This window comes from Stegodyphus dumicola, chromosome 3 (assembly GCF_044657685.1).
Source record: "Stegodyphus dumicola isolate Sdum_Otavi_A_Nest chromosome 3, ASM4465768v1".
Classification (NCBI taxonomy): domain Eukaryota; kingdom Metazoa; phylum Arthropoda; class Arachnida; order Araneae; family Eresidae; genus Stegodyphus; species Stegodyphus dumicola.
In genome coordinates, this window is record NC_140770.1 from 116,853,502 (window position 1) to 116,875,247 (window position 21,746).

At 33.4% G+C, this 21,746-nt stretch overlaps 1 protein-coding gene across 1 annotated transcript in view; it reads left to right on the plus strand.

The window, feature by feature from the left end:
* The first annotated feature begins 1,076 nt into the window (after positions 1-1,076).
* Positions 1,077-21,746, plus strand: part of LOC118195172 (uncharacterized) — a 49,356-nt gene continuing 28,686 nt past the window's right edge. Inside the window, 5 exon segments of the mRNA XM_085813221.1 lie at positions 1,077-1,380; positions 1,520-1,703; positions 9,738-9,879; positions 9,968-10,100; positions 12,957-13,135. Of these exon segments, the coding sequence (XP_085669347.1) occupies positions 1,344-1,380; positions 1,520-1,703; positions 9,738-9,879; positions 9,968-10,100; positions 12,957-13,135 (675 nt within the window). The 5' untranslated portion in view covers positions 1,077-1,343.

Sequence of the window (21,746 nt, forward strand, 5' to 3'; positions counted from 1 at the left end):
TATACATGAGTATTTTCGAAGTAACATTTCTGAGCTCTGTATTTATCAAATGATGTATGATGACACATTATTCACATGTGATGATACGTTATGGAATTAAAGTAGTAGAAGAATGTGCATGCAGCACAAGCTCCAAGCATACGCGACATAGACTCCAGCCTAGAGTGTCAGTTAAATTGTTCTCAAAAGCAACAACTAAAGAAAAGTATATTTTAATATGAATTATCAATTCATTTAATTTATACCGAAGGCCAGAAATGCCTGAAACGTACCTTTGCAATGTTGTTAAAACAATGTAGGCCTTGATAGAGATTGCGGGCCTTTAAGTTTGATACAAGAAAATAAAAAAAAATCAACTTGAAGATGATTAGACTATTGAAAGTAACACACATTTAATTAAAATTTCAAAAATATTCTTCTAACAAATAATATTAATAAAAATTGGTAGCCCCAAGCCCAATAGCTGGAAACATTTCAAGATAAAAGCAAATTTTATTGTGCAAAAAAATTTCTACCTTTTAATTAAATTGATTTTTTAGATTTTTACTTGTTAATTATTTTAACTTCTGAACTTTACAGATAAAAGGAGAATTAGTGCCCAAATCAAGTCTCGTGAGATTTTATTCAAAAAGAAACTGAGTTCGAAATGCGCCGTTTAAGAAAAGAAAACTGGACCCCGATAATTTGAGCCGTCTTCTCCGCTCTGTATGATATTGGGCCTGGATATATGCTACACTTTAAATATTAATAATTCTTTTTTAATTGTAAATCAATAAATATGTTCATATATACTTATCATATATTTAATAGTTTGATAAAACGTATAAATTGCACTGTTTTATCTTTTTGTATTAATTTAATAGACGTAAACGTAGATTATTTTTTTTTAAATTTCTCTTCCGCATGGTGCTACCATCTAGTAATCATATTTGGAAATGAATTTTTATGCGTTTTAATATTCGGTAAGAATTTACAATTGAAATCACTTATTAAACTAACGGGACATTTTTAACCTATCCCATATTTTAAAAATAGTGTATGTGATTTTATTCTTAAGAATTAATAAATGTTTTTAAAGTTTTAAATTTTAATACATGGTTTACAAGCAGTGTTTTCTGATAACATTTTAAACCAAGCTTACGTCATTTCTCACAACCTTGAAATACTTTTTTTATCGTGAATTTCTGTAAGACTGATTTGCTAATTAGATACGGCCGATGAGATTACATTTTCAGGTAAAAATGCCCATCTGAAATAGAAACTAACATCAGTGTTTCGTCAGAAAAGATAAACTATAAAAATTCAGATTTATTTCTCCAGGTTATACGTCTGCTTGGGATGAAATGGCAGAAAATGTGAATCATTCCATAATTAAAGCAAGTTTTTATCTAATTGTTTTAAATGCATAAATTTTTTCATTATTATTCTACATGCATGTTTCAAACAATTTCTGTGGGTTATACTTGATTTTTTATCATTTATTTATTTTAATTTTATCCAATATTTGCTTTGTAGGTAGCAGTCATCGGAGCCGGAGTATCTGGTTTATGTGCTGGACGTCATCTCATTTCAGAACCTGAAAAGTTTCAATTTGATATTTTCGAGCAGCAAGATAATGTTGGAGGCACATGGCGTTATTCTCCTCGAGTTGGTACGGATGAATATGGACTGTCGGTACATTCAAGCATGTACAAAAACTTGAAGTATGTTAGCAATTTATTTTCATATATTATAAATCTTAAGAATTGTTATTCTATTGTCTTTTACATGCTTCCCAAATCTTATCTGAAGCTAGTCTGTAGCATTAAATCTCAGCAACAATGGCAAGAGGAATGAGATTATATCGCAAGGCGATAGAACCAATGACTTTGTCCATAGAGTTTCTCAATATCGACTTATCTCAGCCCCTTTTCTTTCCTGTTTTATCACAGGCCACGGACCATTTTTCCAATATTTCTATCAAAGGGGAATAGCAACAACTGATCATTGTGTCTGTAATGAAGTAGGTACACCTGATCATTACGTTACGTCTTGCCCTCTCAAGAATGGCACACGAGGCTTCCTGATACTGACATTGCGTATAAACGCTTCTTCATTAAGCAATCTAAAGCCTATCTCAAGAAGCTCAAAAGCATTATGAACAAACTTGAAGCACTAGGACTAGGTTTATGCAGTCCACAATAACAGACTTCAATCTCGCAGAGATACAGAACATCAATGTATACTGGTTTCCAGTGGCCTCAGCAAGAAGCCCATCTTGAGTCAGTGCGCAGAGTAACATTAGGCTGGGAACACGAAAAACAAATGTAAAGTATGATACTATAATATTATCCAAATGTAAATAGTTTAATTATGTATATTTGTAATGAGCACATTAATGCATGGGTGCAATAATGTAAGCATGTGCATTTTATAAATAGAATATTGTACATCGTATTGTGAATATTGTATTGTATAGCACACTGTGTATAGTATCTCGGTAAAATGTGTAAGTACTCGTAGCATGCAGAGCTATGCTTTGAGCCGCAGGAAGCATAGTAACTATAACTGTAGTACTACAACTTAATGTATTCAAGAGCACAGAATGTAAATATTATAGTAGTTATGTATGTAAATATTATTGCATTCTGTCAATTTTAGTGTATTGAGTGATTTATATATAGCAGTGCGTTAATGTGCATATTATCAAATGCATAGTGCATGGCAAATACAGTATTTAATGTATCTAGCACATGTAGAGTTAACGTGATGAAAAATATTGAGCAAAGCAATTATGAATATTCATCTGTATGGAATGTATTATGCTTCATATATAAAATGCTGTGGGATGCCAAACACCTGTACATGTGATATTCACAGCAGTAAGTAATGATTGCATTTTTTTGCATTCTGTAATTTTTTTTCCTCGATGTATATTTCTAACAGTTTTGTAAAGCTTTTTGTATTAAGAGTTATGTTGTATATAGCAAAGACTTACTATCAGTGTCTATGTTATTTAATCAAGAGTAATGTTCAATGTAATATGTAGCCAATACACACAGTGCATGTTTAATTACAAAGTTATTTTTGGTATGTTTTAAGAATACAGCAAAATTTATACCACAGTTAACTTTTAACATAATGTTATTTAATCAAAAGTAATATGGGCTGTCCTGTGTCCTTAAATCTGTATTTTATATAAGTACAGCACAAAGAAAACAACGTGTATTTCTGTGTGCAAATGTGTAATTTGTTTGTAATGTGCAATTTTACTCTTTAGTTAAGAGCTCTTAATTTATTTATGTGTTGTATCAAGATATTATTTAAGTCTGTCTTATATAAGTTATGTACTAGTATATATAATCAAGTTATATCTTATTTAATCAATTACATTGTTCAGAATCTATATTGAATTGTCAAGAATAATATTCAGCGTAGTATGTTGCAAAGAATACATGGTGTATTAAGTGTAGTAGTATTGAGTTGTAAATGTGCCTTAAGTACAGTGTAATGATCAACGCAATGCATATTATGAAATGTATAGTGTAGCGAGTATGAGTATGTGTAGCAATGTGTTAACATGCGATGTACCCAGGAAAATGTTTAATTCCGCATGCCGAAAACTCTATATTTTGCCCTTGTATGGCCATGTACTTTGCCCTTGTATTGTTTTCGGAGTATAGCTTCAGATAGTTGCGGGATCCGCACGATAAGCCGTCCAGGTGTCCGCACCTGCTCTCACTTGTCACCTGTCTTTTACACAGTAGTGAGAGGAAGTTGTATCTGCTTACCTGGTAGTAAATATAAGGTGTTCCCCATGCTTGATTATATTATGCCTTCTTCTATAATTTACACATTTATAGCACATCTCTATTACGGCACGCGATGGACTTTGGCTTCGGATATTACATAATTGCGGCTTAAAACTCATTTCTCAAAATAACGCATTTAATCAAAAAAAAAAATCCATAGTCAATCTAGAGATATCTGACAAAGGAAGTGGGTTCATTCGGGCCGACGTTTTTTAAGGACAACTGCATCGTATTATGTTACGGAAGAGACAACTGAAAGAATTGAATAGGAGTTTATGATTTTCATCTATTCAGAATAGTAGACATAAGCGCATTTGCGTAAACGTTATTATAACGCTTATAAATTATACGCCCTGCTTATAAATTATGAAGGAATCTTTATTTATTAAATACTAACAACAGTTAGCAAAATTTGTAAGAATACAAAACTAATTCTAATTAAAACTGCAAGTTTATTTTGCGCATTAATTATAATTCGAAATGATATAAAATATAATCCCAAAAATTTTATTCAATATCAACTGTTCTAGTTACACGAATTTTTAAACGATTTAAAAAGGAAAAAAAGTGCTGGTTGTCAGGAATTGTACAAATTCCTATTCCTTACCAAAATATGGGACTACGTAGCCTTTAAAACGTCATTTGTTAGTTTCAGAAATAGCGCAAGTTTTCGTAAAGATCATCGATTAGGTACATTTTAAATCATGTATTTTATGTATAAAATAAACTGTGTCAGTTTACCATAAAAATAAACAAATTTGTAGTTTATTAAATCATTCAGTTGATTAAGCGATATGTGTTTTGAATTTCAAAGGTAAACAAAGGTAAAAAAAAACGGAAATTTTGCTTCAACAAATGGCAGCATTTCTATGTATCAGTAATTTATCGACCACGTCAATGATAAATGACAGGTCTGATGCCCCTCAATATCGCGAGATTAGCTTGACTACGTGAATCATGAATGCTTTGACAGAGCAACGTAACAAATAGGTCACAAATATTGAAACACAAAGCTACAAACCAATGCTCTCAATAGTTTTTGCTCCAAACGATCTTCATTATAAATCAGAATATCATTGTCAAATAAGACTTTTTGATTTAAAACGCGCAGTCCAAAAAATTTATAAAACAGAAAATTAAAAACAGTTTATTTTTATATACTATAAAGATAGAATTGGTCACAGAAGATGAAAAAATAAAAGTTTTCATAATGCGACATGTGGCAGAGTGTAATTAGAATTACTTAGTTTACGGCAAAGCACATAGGTGCTATCTGACAAAAGAGAAGGATGCCCTTTGTGATAGACGCTATAAGAGAAACTGGTTCGTATTCACGTCACACATGAAGAAAACCACAAAAACTCATGGAACCAATTCGTTCAAAGTGGTCTAAATCCTGATCAAATTATCTCAGTGTCCATCGAATTTAACATTCGGTCTGTGGCGTGTTAGTGAAATATTAGCACGGAAACACAATAAGTACTAAGAATATGGAAAATGAAAATTCTTTTCAGTCGAAGTGAAGAAATAAAGTTTAGCATTTACACGAATTGCTCTGATGAACGACCACCAGTTGCATAGCAACGACGAAGTGACTGGCCAAGACTTTGGAAGATGCAAAGCATGTCTCGAGTTCTGTAATAGCGACGCTATTTAAGGCTTCAGGAGAATCAATTTGCGTCTTTAAAATGAGATTCATCGCCAATATGCTGCATATGTTTCAGCTGATGGTCTTTCATTTGAACAATTCCTGTGAATATCAAAAATTTTTTTCGTGTAAGTATCAGTGATTAAAACGACTTTTCTTTCTCCATGTATTTTTTGTGTTTAAATTTTCATAGTTCACTGAGTATTTTATTAAGGAGCTTGTGTTTTATCATATTCTACCACTTCTTAAATTTGTGATCATTAGTTCTGTTACACCCTGTATGTAAATTTAAGAATGATTATAATGATATATGTTATTTATTTAATAAATGGTACGTATTATTCATATATTTAGTATTATATAGGTCCAGTGCCTTAAGGCAGTGGTTTCAAACTCAGCTTTAAGCCTGGCCGAATGCACAAGTTGAAAACAGCTGACAGGCTATATATTTTTTTAATAAAATGAAAGTTTTCTAATAATAAAATAAAAAGTATTTTTATTCAATTTTAAATTTCGCTTTCTAAATATTTATCAAAACGTACAAAAAAAAAAAAAAAAAAAAGTATCGCAAAAAAAAGCAAATATAAAAAAAAAAGTAATAAGTATCGCAAAATAATAATAATAATAATAAAAAGTAATAGTATCGCAAAGAAAAATTCAAATTTGAAATTATCTTCTCTCTGAAATCTAAAGTTTGGCACCTGCAAGAGATTTTTGTTGGCTTCGTTAGGTATGTAATGTTACGAGTAAATAATGAAAACTTATAATCTTTTTCTTTGACATATTAAATTTTGCTTCATCACATTATAAGGTATTTCTCCCGCCTTCTTAGCATGCCTCCATGGTGTAGGAATCAACATGCTCGGCGCGTATTCGAGAGGTCCGTGGTTCGAGTCCCGGCAAGGGCACTGCTCATTTTTCCTCTCTCATGCTTTAAAAAATACCTAATGTCTTTCTACAGTGACGCCCGAACAAAAAAGGGTTGTGGATGATGATCCTCCTCACTCAGGATTTGGTGATTGGGTCCCTTAAAAACCCCAGTCGCCCCTTAAAAGCGGCAGTATATGAGGTATTTCTCCTGCCTTTTTAGTATGCCTTCGTGGGGTAGTGGTCAGCACGCTGGAAGCGTATTCTAGAGCTCCGTGGTTCGAGACCCGGTGAGGGCATTGCTCATTTTTCATCTCTCTTGCTACAAATTATCTACAACATAAATACAAATACGTATGCTTGTCTATAAATACTTATACACTTCTTTATTTTTTATTACAGCTTGAGATTTGATGGTGTTTAGATTCTGATAAAGTTCTTAGAGAAAAATTAATAGAAATTCTCCTTATCATGGATTATATATGCTTATCGATCAAACGGGTTCTATTCTTATTAATTATCAACTTCAAAAAACGCTGTTAACATATAAATGTATTCCTAAATAAATCGATTAGCCTTAATGCAAAAATTTTTAACTGAATGCATTTATTTTTTAACAAGAACGAAAAAAGTTAATAAAAATCTGCATCTTCAAATCCTTACTAATCTTTATATCCCATTGCAATTTAAATAGCTCCATTTAGAGCCTTTTTAGTGCATTATTGACGTTTGTTTTGAATGAAAATTAAAATATTGTAAACTACGATTTCAGATAATTAAAATCTCGAAATCTTTGCAACATCGTATGTTCAACAAATTGAGTTGTATTTGCGGGCCACATAAAATTGCTTCGGGGGCCGTCAGTTTAAAACCGCCGCACGGCACTTAAAAGGACGACTGCACTACTAATATGCTCTAAAGGAATTTCCATTGGAGCAAATTTTGATCTTTCGCTCTCAGAACAAGACGAATCTATGGCCAGTTTAATTAATTTACTTATCCTGCCATTACATATTATCAGGAATCAGTAGAAGTTATTCTTTTCGGTGATTAGATTTGATTCCATTTAATATTGTGCTTTATTCTTACACAAGCTAATAAACTTTGCATGCTTTCATGATTTAACGAAAGTTTATTATCAAGATTATAAGGTGTTTATGTTAATTAACCAATTTTTATGGTTTGGATCTGCACTATCACTTCTTCTTTCTGTTAACTCTTAACCTCTTTATTTGTGTCTATATAATGGAGGTTTTCGAATTGTTTAGAAATTCAGCTTTTGGCAGAGACACTCGCAACTTTATCATCTTAATTATCAACTTTATTAACTTAACTTTTCATCTTCCAGTTCTGGCATCAGTCAGCCGAAGTCAAAAAGCGCTATAACAGTTTGAGAGCCAGCTTAGTTAAGACAAAATTTATAGTGTCTTGCTATGATCCCTTTTTAAATTGTAAAAACTTTATGTTATTTTAATATCCACAACTAGCGAAGTTTGACTGCACTCGCGTTGTGCTTTTTGTTAAATTCAATCTTAAAATAAGAAAAGTTATTTCAGCCTTCATACAGAACCAGGACAAGGATGAAGGATGAAGCAAGTGCTTGCCTCAGGTGAATGGTTAAGAGAAGCACTAAACTAGGTGCGAAATTTTATAAATACGTTTAAGAGATAAAGTTTGATTGTTAATTTGCCATAAAAATATTTTTTCACCATAGAAATGGAAGAAATGAGAGATATTTTAATCTCATGACTAAAAAGGAGATATCAAAAATTAAACGAGATAGCTTCCGATTTTTTTGCGAAATAAGCTTTTAGTTGTGAAATATTCATGTTATAAGTATTTCATAAAGAAACAGCTTTTATTTAGCTCTTAAATATCTTATATTAATAATAGCAACTGATATAAATGCCTCAGATATTGCATGAAGAATATCTAGTTTTGAAAATCGCGGTATTTTAATAAAGCAAAATCAGATCATTTAAAACAATTCAGGAATCGATCATATTTGAACTCGGAAACTGCGTTAAGAGTACTTTTAATGTTTCCAGTTACTAATGTTATCAGGACTTGTATTTCTTTTTATCTGTTTCGCGAACATTGCGTGTCCTGAATAGGAACAAGGAGCTTACTGAAGCTATGTTCAAATATGTGTGGAATGGACAACACCAGCAGGAAGGTTGACTTTACCCTCTATTCTCTATAAGATTACAGGTGCTCCCTCACTTCGGGATACAGAGACCAACTACTTGTGGTCTAAACTTAAAAATATAAAACTACTAACTAAAATTTTAAATAAGAGCTAACTTCGAATTAGTTTACAAATGACTATTACTAAGATTGGCCTTTTAAAAGATTACGTATGTAGTAAGCTAACTGCCGAAACTACAGTACGTTTTAAAATATCAAGGGGACTAAACCTCTGGCCTTAAAGGTGGACAGCAGCTGATTGAAAACTCGTGCGGAGTACAGTGGCAAGGCGGCTCACTTTCTCTCTCTCTCTCTAACACTTGGCAAAAAGCCATTACTTACATACTTGGGCGTTAGCACGTATAATTTGCATAAACGAGTTAACACATTTAATTCTGGCCAGAAGTGGAAAATAAGAAGTGTAGTAAAGTTTTAAAGTAAAATAAACGTTAGTAAAACTTAAGATCCTTACAATGTTAGGATTAAAAAAGCTTCTAGGATCTTAAAAAAATAAAATAAAAAAAAAAATCTTCTCTTGCCCCCCTTCCCCAAATCTTTTGACTATTATTAATTTCTACTTAAAATAATAATTAAATGAGCAAGTAGATTTTAATAAAGCAAGGCATATTCAATTACAAAAAAAGCTTGAATATTAATGTAATAATTTTTACGTTAACTGCAGTAGTATTTATATTATTTCGGTGTATTTTTTTTATTTTATTTTATTTATTTATTTATTTATTTATTTATTTATTTATTTATTTTTTATTTTTTATTTTTTTTTTTTTTTTTGTTTGCTTATCAAAAAAGTACTTTTAAAGTTTTATTTTTAAAGTTAAAAATCATTACAGGTATTACTTTTTGACTTTATGATTAAAAATATTACAAGATTTATGATACAGTTTTATATTATTACCTTTGTTAAATATCGACGTATACAGATACATCTAATTTTGAATGTATATAAAGGCGTGCATTTACCTCTTTGCCTCAGGTGAAAAAATACGTAGGCATGGCTTTGCCTTCATAAGACTTTGTTGTCCATTTTCAAACGGAGCGATATCTCGGTTGGTAGTCTAATAGAGTTTGAAGAAATTTAAGTTAATAGGCCTTGTATACACTTATGCCCTGTATATTTTAACATAATTACATTGGGATGATATGTTTGAAAAGGAATGAATATCAGAGTACGTTTTTTAAACTTGCACTTTCACATTTGGTTATTTATTTATTCATTTCTTCAGGACGAATTTACCAAAGGAAGTTATGGCTTTTCCCGATTTTCCTTTTCCAGGTTGTGGAGGGCAGTCTTACCTGCATCATACGGCCCTTCTCCGTTATTTAGAAGAATATGCAAAGCATTACGGCCTGTACCAACATATAAAAGTAAAGTATAATAGTGTATTGATTTATCTACATGACACAAATTTTTGTCTTAAATTTAATTGCTTTCTTGTTTATTTTCTTTTTAAAGTTTCATACTCTAGTTGAAAATGTGGAACCTCTGGAACACAGTAACTGCACAGTTGAGTGGTTCGTTGACATTCGTGATGCTGCTACGAATGAAAGAGCGCGATTCGTGTATGATGCTGTAATGGTCTGCAATGGATACGTTTCCGGAACTATTATTTGTTAATCCCTTCCGTCATGCTGTATTTTTAAATGCAATTATAAATTTAAATTAATATCTAAAATTTTTTTATTAAATTAGCATCCAAAAAATTTTCAGTAAAAAAGATCCAAAGCACTTCATGCATTTTGTATAGAAGCCACTGCAGTGATTTATAAGCTTTCAAAATTACTAACTTGCGATAGGTAATTAAACAGGTAATAAGTACTGAATAGGTAACGTGAGAGGCATCCGTTGAAATCAACGTGGCAGAAACATGCGAGTGAAATTACTGTGGAGAATATAAGAGGAAATCATCGCCCAAGAAGCATCTTGAGAAAAAAAAAAAAAAAGTTAAGACAAACCAGGAGCTAATTTTGACCCGGGGTCAAATTCCAGCAAATGGACTGGCAGCATAACAGTTTTCATGTTTTACTCCATGTGTAACTTGGATACGATCCAATTTCACTTATTACGTTCTCCAGGAAGGCATGTTTTTCCTCAGCTTCTATTTTTTTCCTTCGTCATAATTAACGATTTCTCTCTTCCCGAAAAATCGCTGAACAAAATATCATGATTTTTTTTTTTTAAAAGGGAATTGCGAAACATAATGAAAAAATACAAAAGGCCACATAAGTTTTCTCGTAAAAATTTTTATATTTCGTTAACCCTTAAAAATACAGAATTTTTAATACTTTGCGATTTCTTTTCCTTCACTTCTATGTTCTTGCAAAGTTTTTCTATTTTTTCATCGATATTTTAACATTGAATATTTACTTCCTTATTTTTTTGAACTTCCCTGATATTTTTTACTGCAGTATTTTCTCATCAAGTTGCTTTCTTTGCGATCCTTTCAATGGGAATCCAGAATGATATTTAAATATCAGTCTAATTTAAATATTTTAAGGGCAAAATGTTGAGCTAAATTATGGCGTTTTAAATAAAATCTTTTTTAGCTATGATAATGCGTAAATTTCACAAAAGTGTAATATAAAAGTATAAGTTCTGTTTGGCGCTACTCCCTACTTAAGTATTTAATGTACACTAATATAAGGCTATAAACACTGATACAACGCGTGCAGAATAACTTACTGTTTAAGAATTAAAAATATGCTATTTACCTCTTAAAATGTACGAAGACTTTTTTTTTTAAATTATACCCAAACCCACTGTTAATAGTTAATTTTATTCTAGATTAAGTTTCGTGTCGGTCAAATCATTCGGGCACATGCATGTTGGTACACACTTTTTTCATCTCTTATGTATTGTTGTACATGCAAAAGAACATGTTTATTTATTACAGTATTCCAATGCCTACACTTTTAATACAACTAACCTGTGTATTTTATGTATATATGTATGTGATTTATGCACAGACTAAGGAAGCCGAGGCTTCTTGTTATATTTATATAAATTTATCCAAATGTTGTATACATCAAATTTTCAAAAATTGTTGAAAATCCAGAATGGCTATTAAAGGCAAATCTTTTCAATGGATGACATTCCTATACAGATACAAGTTATATTCCACTAGAAATTTCAGTTGCAGTTTATCCCGTGAGTTTTAAAACCCATTTATTTGGTATAAGATGAGATAACTTTCTCCCAAGGAGAATAAATTTATATGATTGAACATTATTTCTCTGCGCATAACTTTAATTGCTATGCCATCTTTTCCATAGTTTTGGTAATTGATGATTAGGAAATTTTGTTTCTGACTTCCTGTATTTTTTATGTACTCAAAAGAGACGGACGGCCAACTTCATTTCTTAAGGTGAAGGCTTTCATTTTTCCAGGGGATCAGGTTACTAACCGGAAAATCATTAACTTGTTACGTTCACATTTGGCAAGGTCGTTATGAACGTTTTAATATTTTTTTCGTAAGAATGAGTTGCGAAGTAATGCTCAATCATAAAAATTCATTCTGTTTGGGAAAACTCGTCACTATCGTGCACCAAAATAATGGTCTTTAAATCTAACAACACAGCATCATTTGTCGTAAGATTGTCTTTTTCTGTCTCAACTTTATTCAGTAGTCCTGTTTTTGTTTTATGTATTTTGATTTTGCCTTATCACACCCTTTCTAAAGGATCTCGAAACAATTTAAGCAATTTTTCGAAGTAATTTTCCTGTTTTATTACGACTTGGCGCACATTCCTTTTAAGATAATAAGTTGTTCAGTTATCACTCGAAAATAATTAAGCGCTGCATTTAACGATTAATTAATTTATTATTTTATCAGATGACTCTTATTTTTTTATCTATTCTGAAAGTGAATGGAATAAAAACTGCATGTTAATAGTTAAAGATGTATCAAAAACCCATTTATAGTTATTTTTGTAAACTGAAAATGAATAGGATAGTCAAAAACTGATTTTTAGTTTAAATTTCTTGAAGATCAATGAAAATCAACTTAATCAATCTTAATCAAATATGATGCTCTCTACTCAAACGCCTCCTAAAAATGTTAGTAATACTTAATTTTCCTTATATATAATGTATGTATGGGATTTTTCCTCTTATTTTATGAGAAATAACTTTTGCACTGCATCAAAATGCGGAGGTCCTCTCTGATGATATTCGAGTTGGAGTTAGATTAAATTTAGCCAAAAAATTGAGTTCCAAGTTTTGGTAAGCTTAAGTTTTAAGAACTTCGGGAAATGCAACTTCTTTGTCTACTTTGACTGAAGTTTTCTACACAGATTATTTATATAAAAGATTTTTCTCTATAAAGAAGTCAATAAGAACGCCGAAAAACGCTTTTCAGAACGCCGAAGTTAGAATTGATGAAGAAATTCTGTATTAAATATATTTATTTGCCCTCGAAACTAATGAACTGTTTTTCATTATTTCAGTCACTATTCAGTGCCTCATATTCCGGAAATTCCTGGTCTTGACACTTTCGAAGGTCTATTGATGCACAACCATGATTATCGGGAGGAATCTAAATTTCAGAATATGAAAGTTGTTATCTTAGGAGCTGGTGTATCAGGAAACGACATCACTATCCACATTTCTAATGTAGCTAAAGAGGTAAGCAAGTGCTATTATATTTATGTAATTCGCCCTTTAAAATGTCTTAAAAGAATTATAAAAATATTTTTTTTTAAATTTAATGAATGGTAGTAATGCAAAACGTTTTCTCTCCAAATTTATTATAAAAAATTTTTTGTATTAAAAAATTCATTATGACTAGTAAAAAATATTGCAAATCAAGTTTTAAACCACTTGCATAGCTTAAAACATAGGCTAAATGGAGCCAGAGAATATAACGTATGTCTCCATCTGAAAAGGATAAGATAATTTAAATAATAGTAACGGAAAAAGAAACATTGAAATATTTTCTACAAACTTTACAAATTAGCGATATAACCTCTTTTAAGGTATAAGGCAGATGTGAGACCCTTTCATGTACTTTGTTCCACACCTGCTTCAGGCTTCATGAGTCCAACTGAATGAATGTTGTGGTTATACAATACTTCAGCTAATTATAGCTTGACTCAACTAGAGCATTAAAATAATATCAGGCTTAATCAGCGCAGGAAGTATAAACTCCTGAATTTTAATTAGACGAAGTAGAATTCGAGAGGCATTAGTTTCGTGTTCAAAAAAGGAGCTTGCTGACCATGAACAAACTCTGCGGCCAACCTATTTGTTATATCCTCAATGACACAGACTATGATTACCTGCTGAAACTATTTGGAATCTTATTTAAATTCCTCGAGATTTAACAGTTTTGAAACACACCATATCATGTATATCACTCAGGCGAACAAAGTAACATTAGAGAAAGAAAGTGTACTGAGTTAGAACGGCGTCGAAGCCCACCTCACTTTTTGAAACAAATCGTAATACTAGCAAGGACTCACCGGAGTACTAAATAAGATGAGCTCCGGCATTTCTGTTTATGAAACTAAATCACAATTTCAGTAGAAAACTCTTTTGATCTCGTAATATTTTTTTAGCAATAAGTAAGACCACTAAATCTACTATTTTAACTTTTGAATACATACCTCTAGTCCCTTGGGAAAACACACATATGAATGGAAGTTGAAATGGTCAAAGAAAGAGAAGTCACAATTCACATGTCAAAATCTTAGCCTCCCGGATGTGCAATAAATTTACGAGAGCTTGTTTAGGAACAGGTAAATTTCTCGTAGTCAGGCTGCTCGTAACATCGTTTCCGCTATTTCAATATTGGCGATTTTATTTAACCAAGACTTACAGCAGGTCAGGAAAAATGAAACCATCATTTATGTGCCTAAATTCGCTCCAAATAACTATGGACTTAACATAGTGAAATGCAAAGTTAAATGTTTCGTATACGTCAACACTAACGATTTCCCACCGAAAAGAGCACCTATTAACTCTTCGGACCGAAGTAACCAAATATGAAGGAGGAAAATGGTCACATACAGAACCTTATTCACCTTACAAATCAACTCTCGGATTCGGGGGCATTTTCTTCTTTTCACATACTCTACTTGTTAGCTGTAATTATATCGGCAGGAGGTGGTGCTTTAAGAGCTCTTGATTCATATTTCTTTATTTTTGTACTCATGGTTCTCCGTTAAAAGCCATATTATCATTTGGCTCTAAAATTTTCTTCTTTCTCATTAGTGAGTCACTGACAATTTAAATTTTTTCATTAGTATGCTGGAAAAGGATGATTTGTATTCTCGCATTCCTTGAAAAATTACATTATATTCAGTATTTAAATTAAACGGAAGGCCCTCGAGCCTGGCTCCGATATTTCTCTGTTTTTGAGGAAAACTTAGGAATTCCGGCTGGTGATGTCGCAAATGATGATGCTTTTCTTGAAACAGCCTTCAAGATATTATTTCTGATTCAGCCCCATCCATAAATATTCGGTGAACATCATTTCCATCTCAGACTTTGTTCTTCACCCTTTTGTGTAATGTAGAGGCAAATTTATTACTCTTCATTTTTAATAAAATAAACCATTGAAAGAAACATTAGTTTTTGCTCTGCTGTATGCTTAAGTTGTAACATATCGAAATGCTAAGTGGAAAGACTTGAGCCCGACCGAAAAGGCTAAATTGTTGAAAGGTTGCTCTTTGTAATTGCAGCCAGAGGAAAACTACGTTTAATCTGGGAATTTTTCAAAGAGCATTGTGCAATCTTTTAAACAAGGAAATATAATTCATGAAGACCAATAAAAAGTGCAAACTTCTGAAGGAAGCAGAAAAAAGAGAATGTCGTGAGACGTTAAATTGCTTTCTAGAGAGGTTTTAAGCTTACAAAGCTACAAAATGCTTCTATTTCTATGGCGTTTTTTTCGCTTAGTCGACAAATATTAGAAGAGAGTTTTATAACAACTGACTCGTAAGTTGGAGAAATGAAATCCAACATTCTTCACCAGGAATGACATGATGAAAATGAAGAAGCCGATCATTGCTCAGCTGAATAACTGCATAGAAAACGTTCTACTTGGGCTGCTAAATGAATACAAGCCATGCGAAACTTATAATAGACGAAACTGGACTGCGTTGCAGAACATCTCTAAAGCACGCATTAATATTTAAAAGTGAAACAGCAGTTAATTTAGAAAACTAAAAGAAGGAATTAGTTGTTGTGTTATTGATGTGCAATATGAACCTAACAATCAAGAAAATAGCATATCAGGACTTGTATTCCTCTTTACTTGCTTTGGAAACATGAACTGTCCTGACTCGGAACAGGGAGCTTACTCAAGCTATGTTCAATAATTTGTGAAGTAGACAATACACACAGGAAGGGTATACAAAACCCTTTATTTTTTTATCTTTACAGCGATTTCCGTAACTTCAGAATACAGAGACAAACCACTTGTGGTCTGAACGTAAGAATATAAAAATACTAACTAAAACCCTAACTATAACTTTGGATTAATATACAAGTGCCTAACTTCAAGATTGGCCGTTATTTAACAAAATCCGTATGTAGTACAGAGAGCTGCTAAAACTAGGATACGTTTAAAATTATCAACAGGATTAAACCTCTGGCCTTGAAGGCAACCAGCAACCGAGTAAAACTACTATGGCAAGCGGCCTGCTTCTAATAACTCCTTCCTCTCTCTTGCTTGGCAAAAAGCCACAACTTAAGTACTTAGCGTTAGCAAGACAAATTTGCATAAATAAGTTAAAGCTTTTAATTCTGGCTGGAAGTAGAAAATAAGAAGTGATAGTAAAGATTTAAAATAAAATAAACGTTAGTAAAACTTAGGATCCTTACATACTTCCCGCCAGAGTTAATTAGTTTGAAACTGAGGTCTAAAATGACCTTGTTGAAAACTTTTAGCTCTAGAATCTAACGCGAGGCCAATCTTTTACAAACATTTCTCACTAGAAACTAGAAATTAAAAAGTCGTTTTTACATTATCAACTCCATGGACAAGTAATTTTCATCTGTACTGCATCTATAAACAGGAGTTTCTTAGTTGAAATCTGGTTCCTTCCAGAGATCTGGAAGGAAAACTAGTTTAATGAAATGTTACACAATCAAATGGCAAGTAACATGAATATTTATATTTCTCCTTTAAAATTCTTATTTCATTCATGACGTTATTTAATTATCTCCCCGTGCTCTCTGACATGTGTTGTAAAGAAAAACACCAAACACGAGCGTGTCTATGTACAAGTGTTCAACACTACCGCCTGCAATCAAAACACTAACGTGTTAAAATTCAACATAACAAGACCTCAGAACACACCTTATATTCATCTCTAAACCCTGAGGTACTATTCTGAAAAGTGACTAACTCTGAAATGTAGCGTCAGAGAGCCTAACTACATTCATTCAACCTTTAACACATATTCACAATAATTTGCTTATTTTACAGACACACCAATAAGTTAAAATTTTTTTTGCATTACTTATATTTTCACTTTTAACATATCACAGTATTTCTTAGCTTTTAAGATAACAATTCACATTGTATATAAGGACATATTAACATGCCGTTAATTTTACGATTTTAAAACATACTTTAGTAGTACATTGTTAACTTCTATTCTTTTCCAAGCAAGTGCCAATTCTTCTACTTTGAAATACTACATTTCAAAAGTCTTTCAGACTAAAAACTTCTTTCTTGCCAGAATCTTTTAAATAAAATTTTATACAATAATTTTTACAATTTTCTTAAGGTACCTTTCTCAAAGATTATCAATGCTTTTACAATATTCAAGTATTTACACATTCCTATTATACATTAATTTTAGTTTTCCTCACGAGTAATTTAAAAACATAATACCAAAATAGGTAACAATTCATTTCTTGTCTTTTTGGCGATAAAGGTAAGCCTTACGTGAGGTAAAACTTCTTGAATTCTGCCACTTGCAGTAAGAATGAAAAATTAACTTAAGGTTTCAAAGTAACATAAAGTTTTACTTATCTTTGTGATATTCAGACATCCTTTTTTCTGCCCAGTCCTGGAAAGTAGCGAAAACTACCGTCTGGTTTATCCTCCGTGTTGTGCGGGTTCGTCCTTCGGTTCCTTCCTCCATGAGCATTCTTTTTCTTCCAGTTCGGTCACCCTTGAAGACCTTCTTTTTAGCATCTGCCTGTGGTCTCGGCCGTTTGATGGCAGCTGGTCTTGGCGGAACCGGGACAACTCTCTCTCGTTCTTGCCTGGATCTCGTTGCTGGCTGTTTAAAATTTTCTTGCTTCTTTGCATCTGCAGCTGGTCTTCCTTCATCAATTCGTCGACATTTGCTGCGGAGACTCCTATCCGATGGGTAGACCTTCCGTTTTGGAGCCGTGTTATAGTTGCTGTCATTTCTCCTGGCTCTCTTTGCATTAGTCGTACTTCTCCCTTCTTCATTCTGGGGGTGGTCGTGCCCTCTCTTTTCTGGTCGGTGGAACGGCTTCCTTTTCTTGTTACCTTCAGTTTTCCAACGGGAGAACTTTTTTTTCAACTGCTCCTGTCTACTAATGGCTTGCACTTGTGATTGTTGTTGTTCCACCTCTGGAGCTTGTGCCTGCCGTGCCGGATCCTGCAAAAGATCTTGAAATATTGGCATTTTATTACGATTATAAAATGGTTTTATCTGGTCAACGTTTGCGGCGCAGGTTTCACCATTCCTGGCTTTTAACACCACTACAGCCTGAGTTACTTTTTCTATGACATATGGTCCTTCAAATCGTGGATAAAATTTGGCAGTTTTATCTTCTGGTGCTGAAGAAAGTGAATGCTTAATTTTTAACACTTCATCGCCTACTTTATAAGTTACTCCCCGTTGTTACATATCATAATAAAGCTTCGGTTTTCTCTGTGCTACTTCAGTGTTCTTTTTTGCTTCTTTAATTAATTTTTCTATATCGCCCATTTTAAATTCTGGGTCTCTTTGTTGAACATAAAATAATTTATCTAACGGCGTTATAATCTTTCTGCCTAAAAATAACTCAGCAGGAGTTTTGCCCGTCGTATCATGTTTTGCGGTCCTAAGGGCGAAAGCTAATTCATTGACATAGATATCCCAGCTTTTATGAAAATTTTTAACATAACTACGGATAATTTTCAATATATTTCTATTGACCCGTTCCGCTATATTTGATTGCGGCTTATACGGGACCATTTTTAAATGAGGTATGCCCAGTTTTTGGCACATGTCTTTAAATATATTACTTACAAATAGAGGACCATTATCCGATATAACTTTTAGGGGCGCCCCGTATTTTAAAATATATTTATTTAAAATAGAATCAGTAACTAATTTCGTGGAGGCTCGTTTTAAGGGAACAATTTCGGTCCACTTACTAAATAGATCAACCATAACAAGAAGATACCGACTTTTATTTAACTGACTTTTTGGGAAAGGGCCCATTAAATCGATGCCAATTATTTCATTTGGAAATTCCGATTTAATGCTATTTAGAATTCCGGCCGGGCGGAAATTAATATAATTAACTGCTTGACATGTTGGGCAGGACTGGACATACGCCCTTGTTAACTTTTGCAGCTCAGGAAAATAAACTGCTTCGCGTACGCGTTGGATGGTTTTTCGAGTACCAGCATGAGAAGCTAAAGGGGAGTCGTGTAACTTCTGCAGTATATTTAATCTAAGACTAGCTGGGATAACAGGTCGAAATTCGTTGTTGGAATTCGTAGTTTTTGTATAAAATAATAGACCATCTATTAGTTCATAACGGGCCGCCCTATTTCTTATCGCCACAATATCTTGGTGGCTAAAATTTTCAGAATCCTTTAAATACTCATAAATATTTTTAAATTCAGGATCCTTACCCAGTTCGGTTATTACAGTTTCTCGGGAATGTACCGTACATGCTGTGAGCATTGCCACCTTTACAGTATTACCTTCTTCATCTATTTTTATTCTAGATAGGGCATCTGCTACGATATTTTCTTTCCGGGGGTGTGTTTAATTACCAGATTATATTCTTGCATTTTCCCTGAGTACAATCTAGTTACCGCCTCATGATCAGAATACACTGTTATTGGCGCCCTTCCAAAATAGACTCGGAAATTTTGCACTGCTAACAGAACTGCAAGTGCCTCTCTCTCAGTCGCGGAATAATTTCTTTGTGTTTGATTTAAAGTTCTACTAATAAATGCCACGAGCTGCAGATTTTGCGAAAGTACCGATCCTACCGCATAATCCGAAGCATCCGCTGAAATTTCTAAATTCTCATCGTTTTCAGGAAATTTTAAAACAGGGGCTCTCGTTAATGCTTGCTTTAATTTTTCGAAAGCACTATTGGCTTCGGCCGTCCACAAGAATCTTGCCTTTTTCCTTTTTAATTTTAACAATGGTTCAGCAATAGCTGCAAAATCTTTTATAAAGGACCTATAATATGAACATAGTCCTAGAAAAGAAGAGAGCTTCTTGGCAGTATTTGGCGGCGGATACTTTTGCACAGCGAATATTTTTGATTGGTCCGTCTCGATTCCTTTCTGAGATATCTTGTAACCTAAGTATTTTAATTCAGGGGCTGCTAATTTGCACTTTTCGACATTAACTTTTAGACCGGCCTCATTTAATACTGAAAACACCTGTCTTAAATCCTGTACATGTTGGTCCAGATTATCACTAGTAATAATGATATCGTCTAAATAGATAAATGTGGTATTTCCTAGAACAGGCCTTAGCACAATGTCCATACATCGCTGAAATGCTGCCGGTGCCCCTGAAAGGCCAAACGGCATACGCAAGAATGCATAAGTGCCAGACTTGGTTATGAAAGCAGTCTTAGGCACATGTTCTGGTTTAACACCTATTTGAAAATAACCAGTCATTAAGTCTAACGTAGTCATATATTTCGTAGAAGTTATGTTCCTTAAAATTTCATCAATAATAGGTAACGGATATACCGGATATTTAGTCATGGAGTTTAATTTACGATAATCAATTGCAAAACGCCACCTTTTCGGATGTGTTACTGGATAGTCATTATTTTTCTTACATAACACAACCGGGCTAGCATAACTACTTGAGATGGGCGTTATGATCTTTTTACTTAACATATCTCGAATGTGCCACTCTATAATTTTTTCTTTATTCTTATCATACCGATATGGTTTGTGGCGAACTGGCAGTGAATCTCCGGTGTCGATACTATGGTTAGTAACTTGAGTAAATCCGAGAATATCACTAAATAACGAAGCAAATTCACTTACCACTTGTCGAATTTTTGTTGTTCACCCTTAGGCAGGTGGTCGAGGTTTAATGTGGGTGGTTCTCTTTCTTCTTCCCGAACTGGTTGCATGGTCAGCTTAAGGGACGCTTGGTTGAAATTCAGCGTTGCTTCTGCCTCTGAAAGAAAATCTATCCCTAAAATGACATGTGCTTGTAAATTTTTTACGATAAAAACATGATCTTTACTTGCTCGTCCTTGATACGAATATATAATGGTATTTTACCTATGCATTTGCATCTTTCTCCCTGCGCAGCTAACACTGTCGTATTATCCGAATTATATATGCGGTATCTACGGAAATACTTCCTAAAAAAATCTTCTGCCACACAGGAACACTGCGCGCCTGTATCTAGGAGTGCGGTGGCTGGGATGTTGTTCACCAAAACTTCAATCTTTGGAAGAGTCAGATTTTTCAGCATTACTGTATTTAACTTGAAGGAAGAGGGGTTTTCTTGGCCTTCGGATTTCCGCACCCTCCCGTCTTCAGAAATCCGTTTTAGTTTAAATTTTCTTTCTTCTTTTCCATACCTTCCTTCTTTTTCCGCTTGCCTTCAGACTTTTTTTCTGGCTTACTATTGAACTGTCGACGTTCGCCGGTTGTTTTTGGATACACAGGTTTCCTTGCCCACTGATTCGATTTGCTTCCGTAGCCGTGTTCTTGCCTTTGCTGTGGTCTTGGCGCACCAAATTGGCTTCGCTGCTCATACTGGCGTCTTCTTTCAATGTCCGCCGTTCTTCTGCTTTCAAACTGGATTGCTAGCTCAAATAACTTTTCCAGTGTAGTCGGATTCCTTAATTCAATAAAGTCTTGTACTTGGGGAAGTAACCTCGGCAAAATCACTTGGATTATCTCAGGATCCGGACGGCTTCCATACAAGAGTTTAAAGACGTGAAGTTTTCTTAAAATAAAGCTTGAGAGATTTTCAATTCGGTGCTGGTATATGCTGAAGAGTTCCGCTTCTAATATGGAACGATTTCTTACGACAGG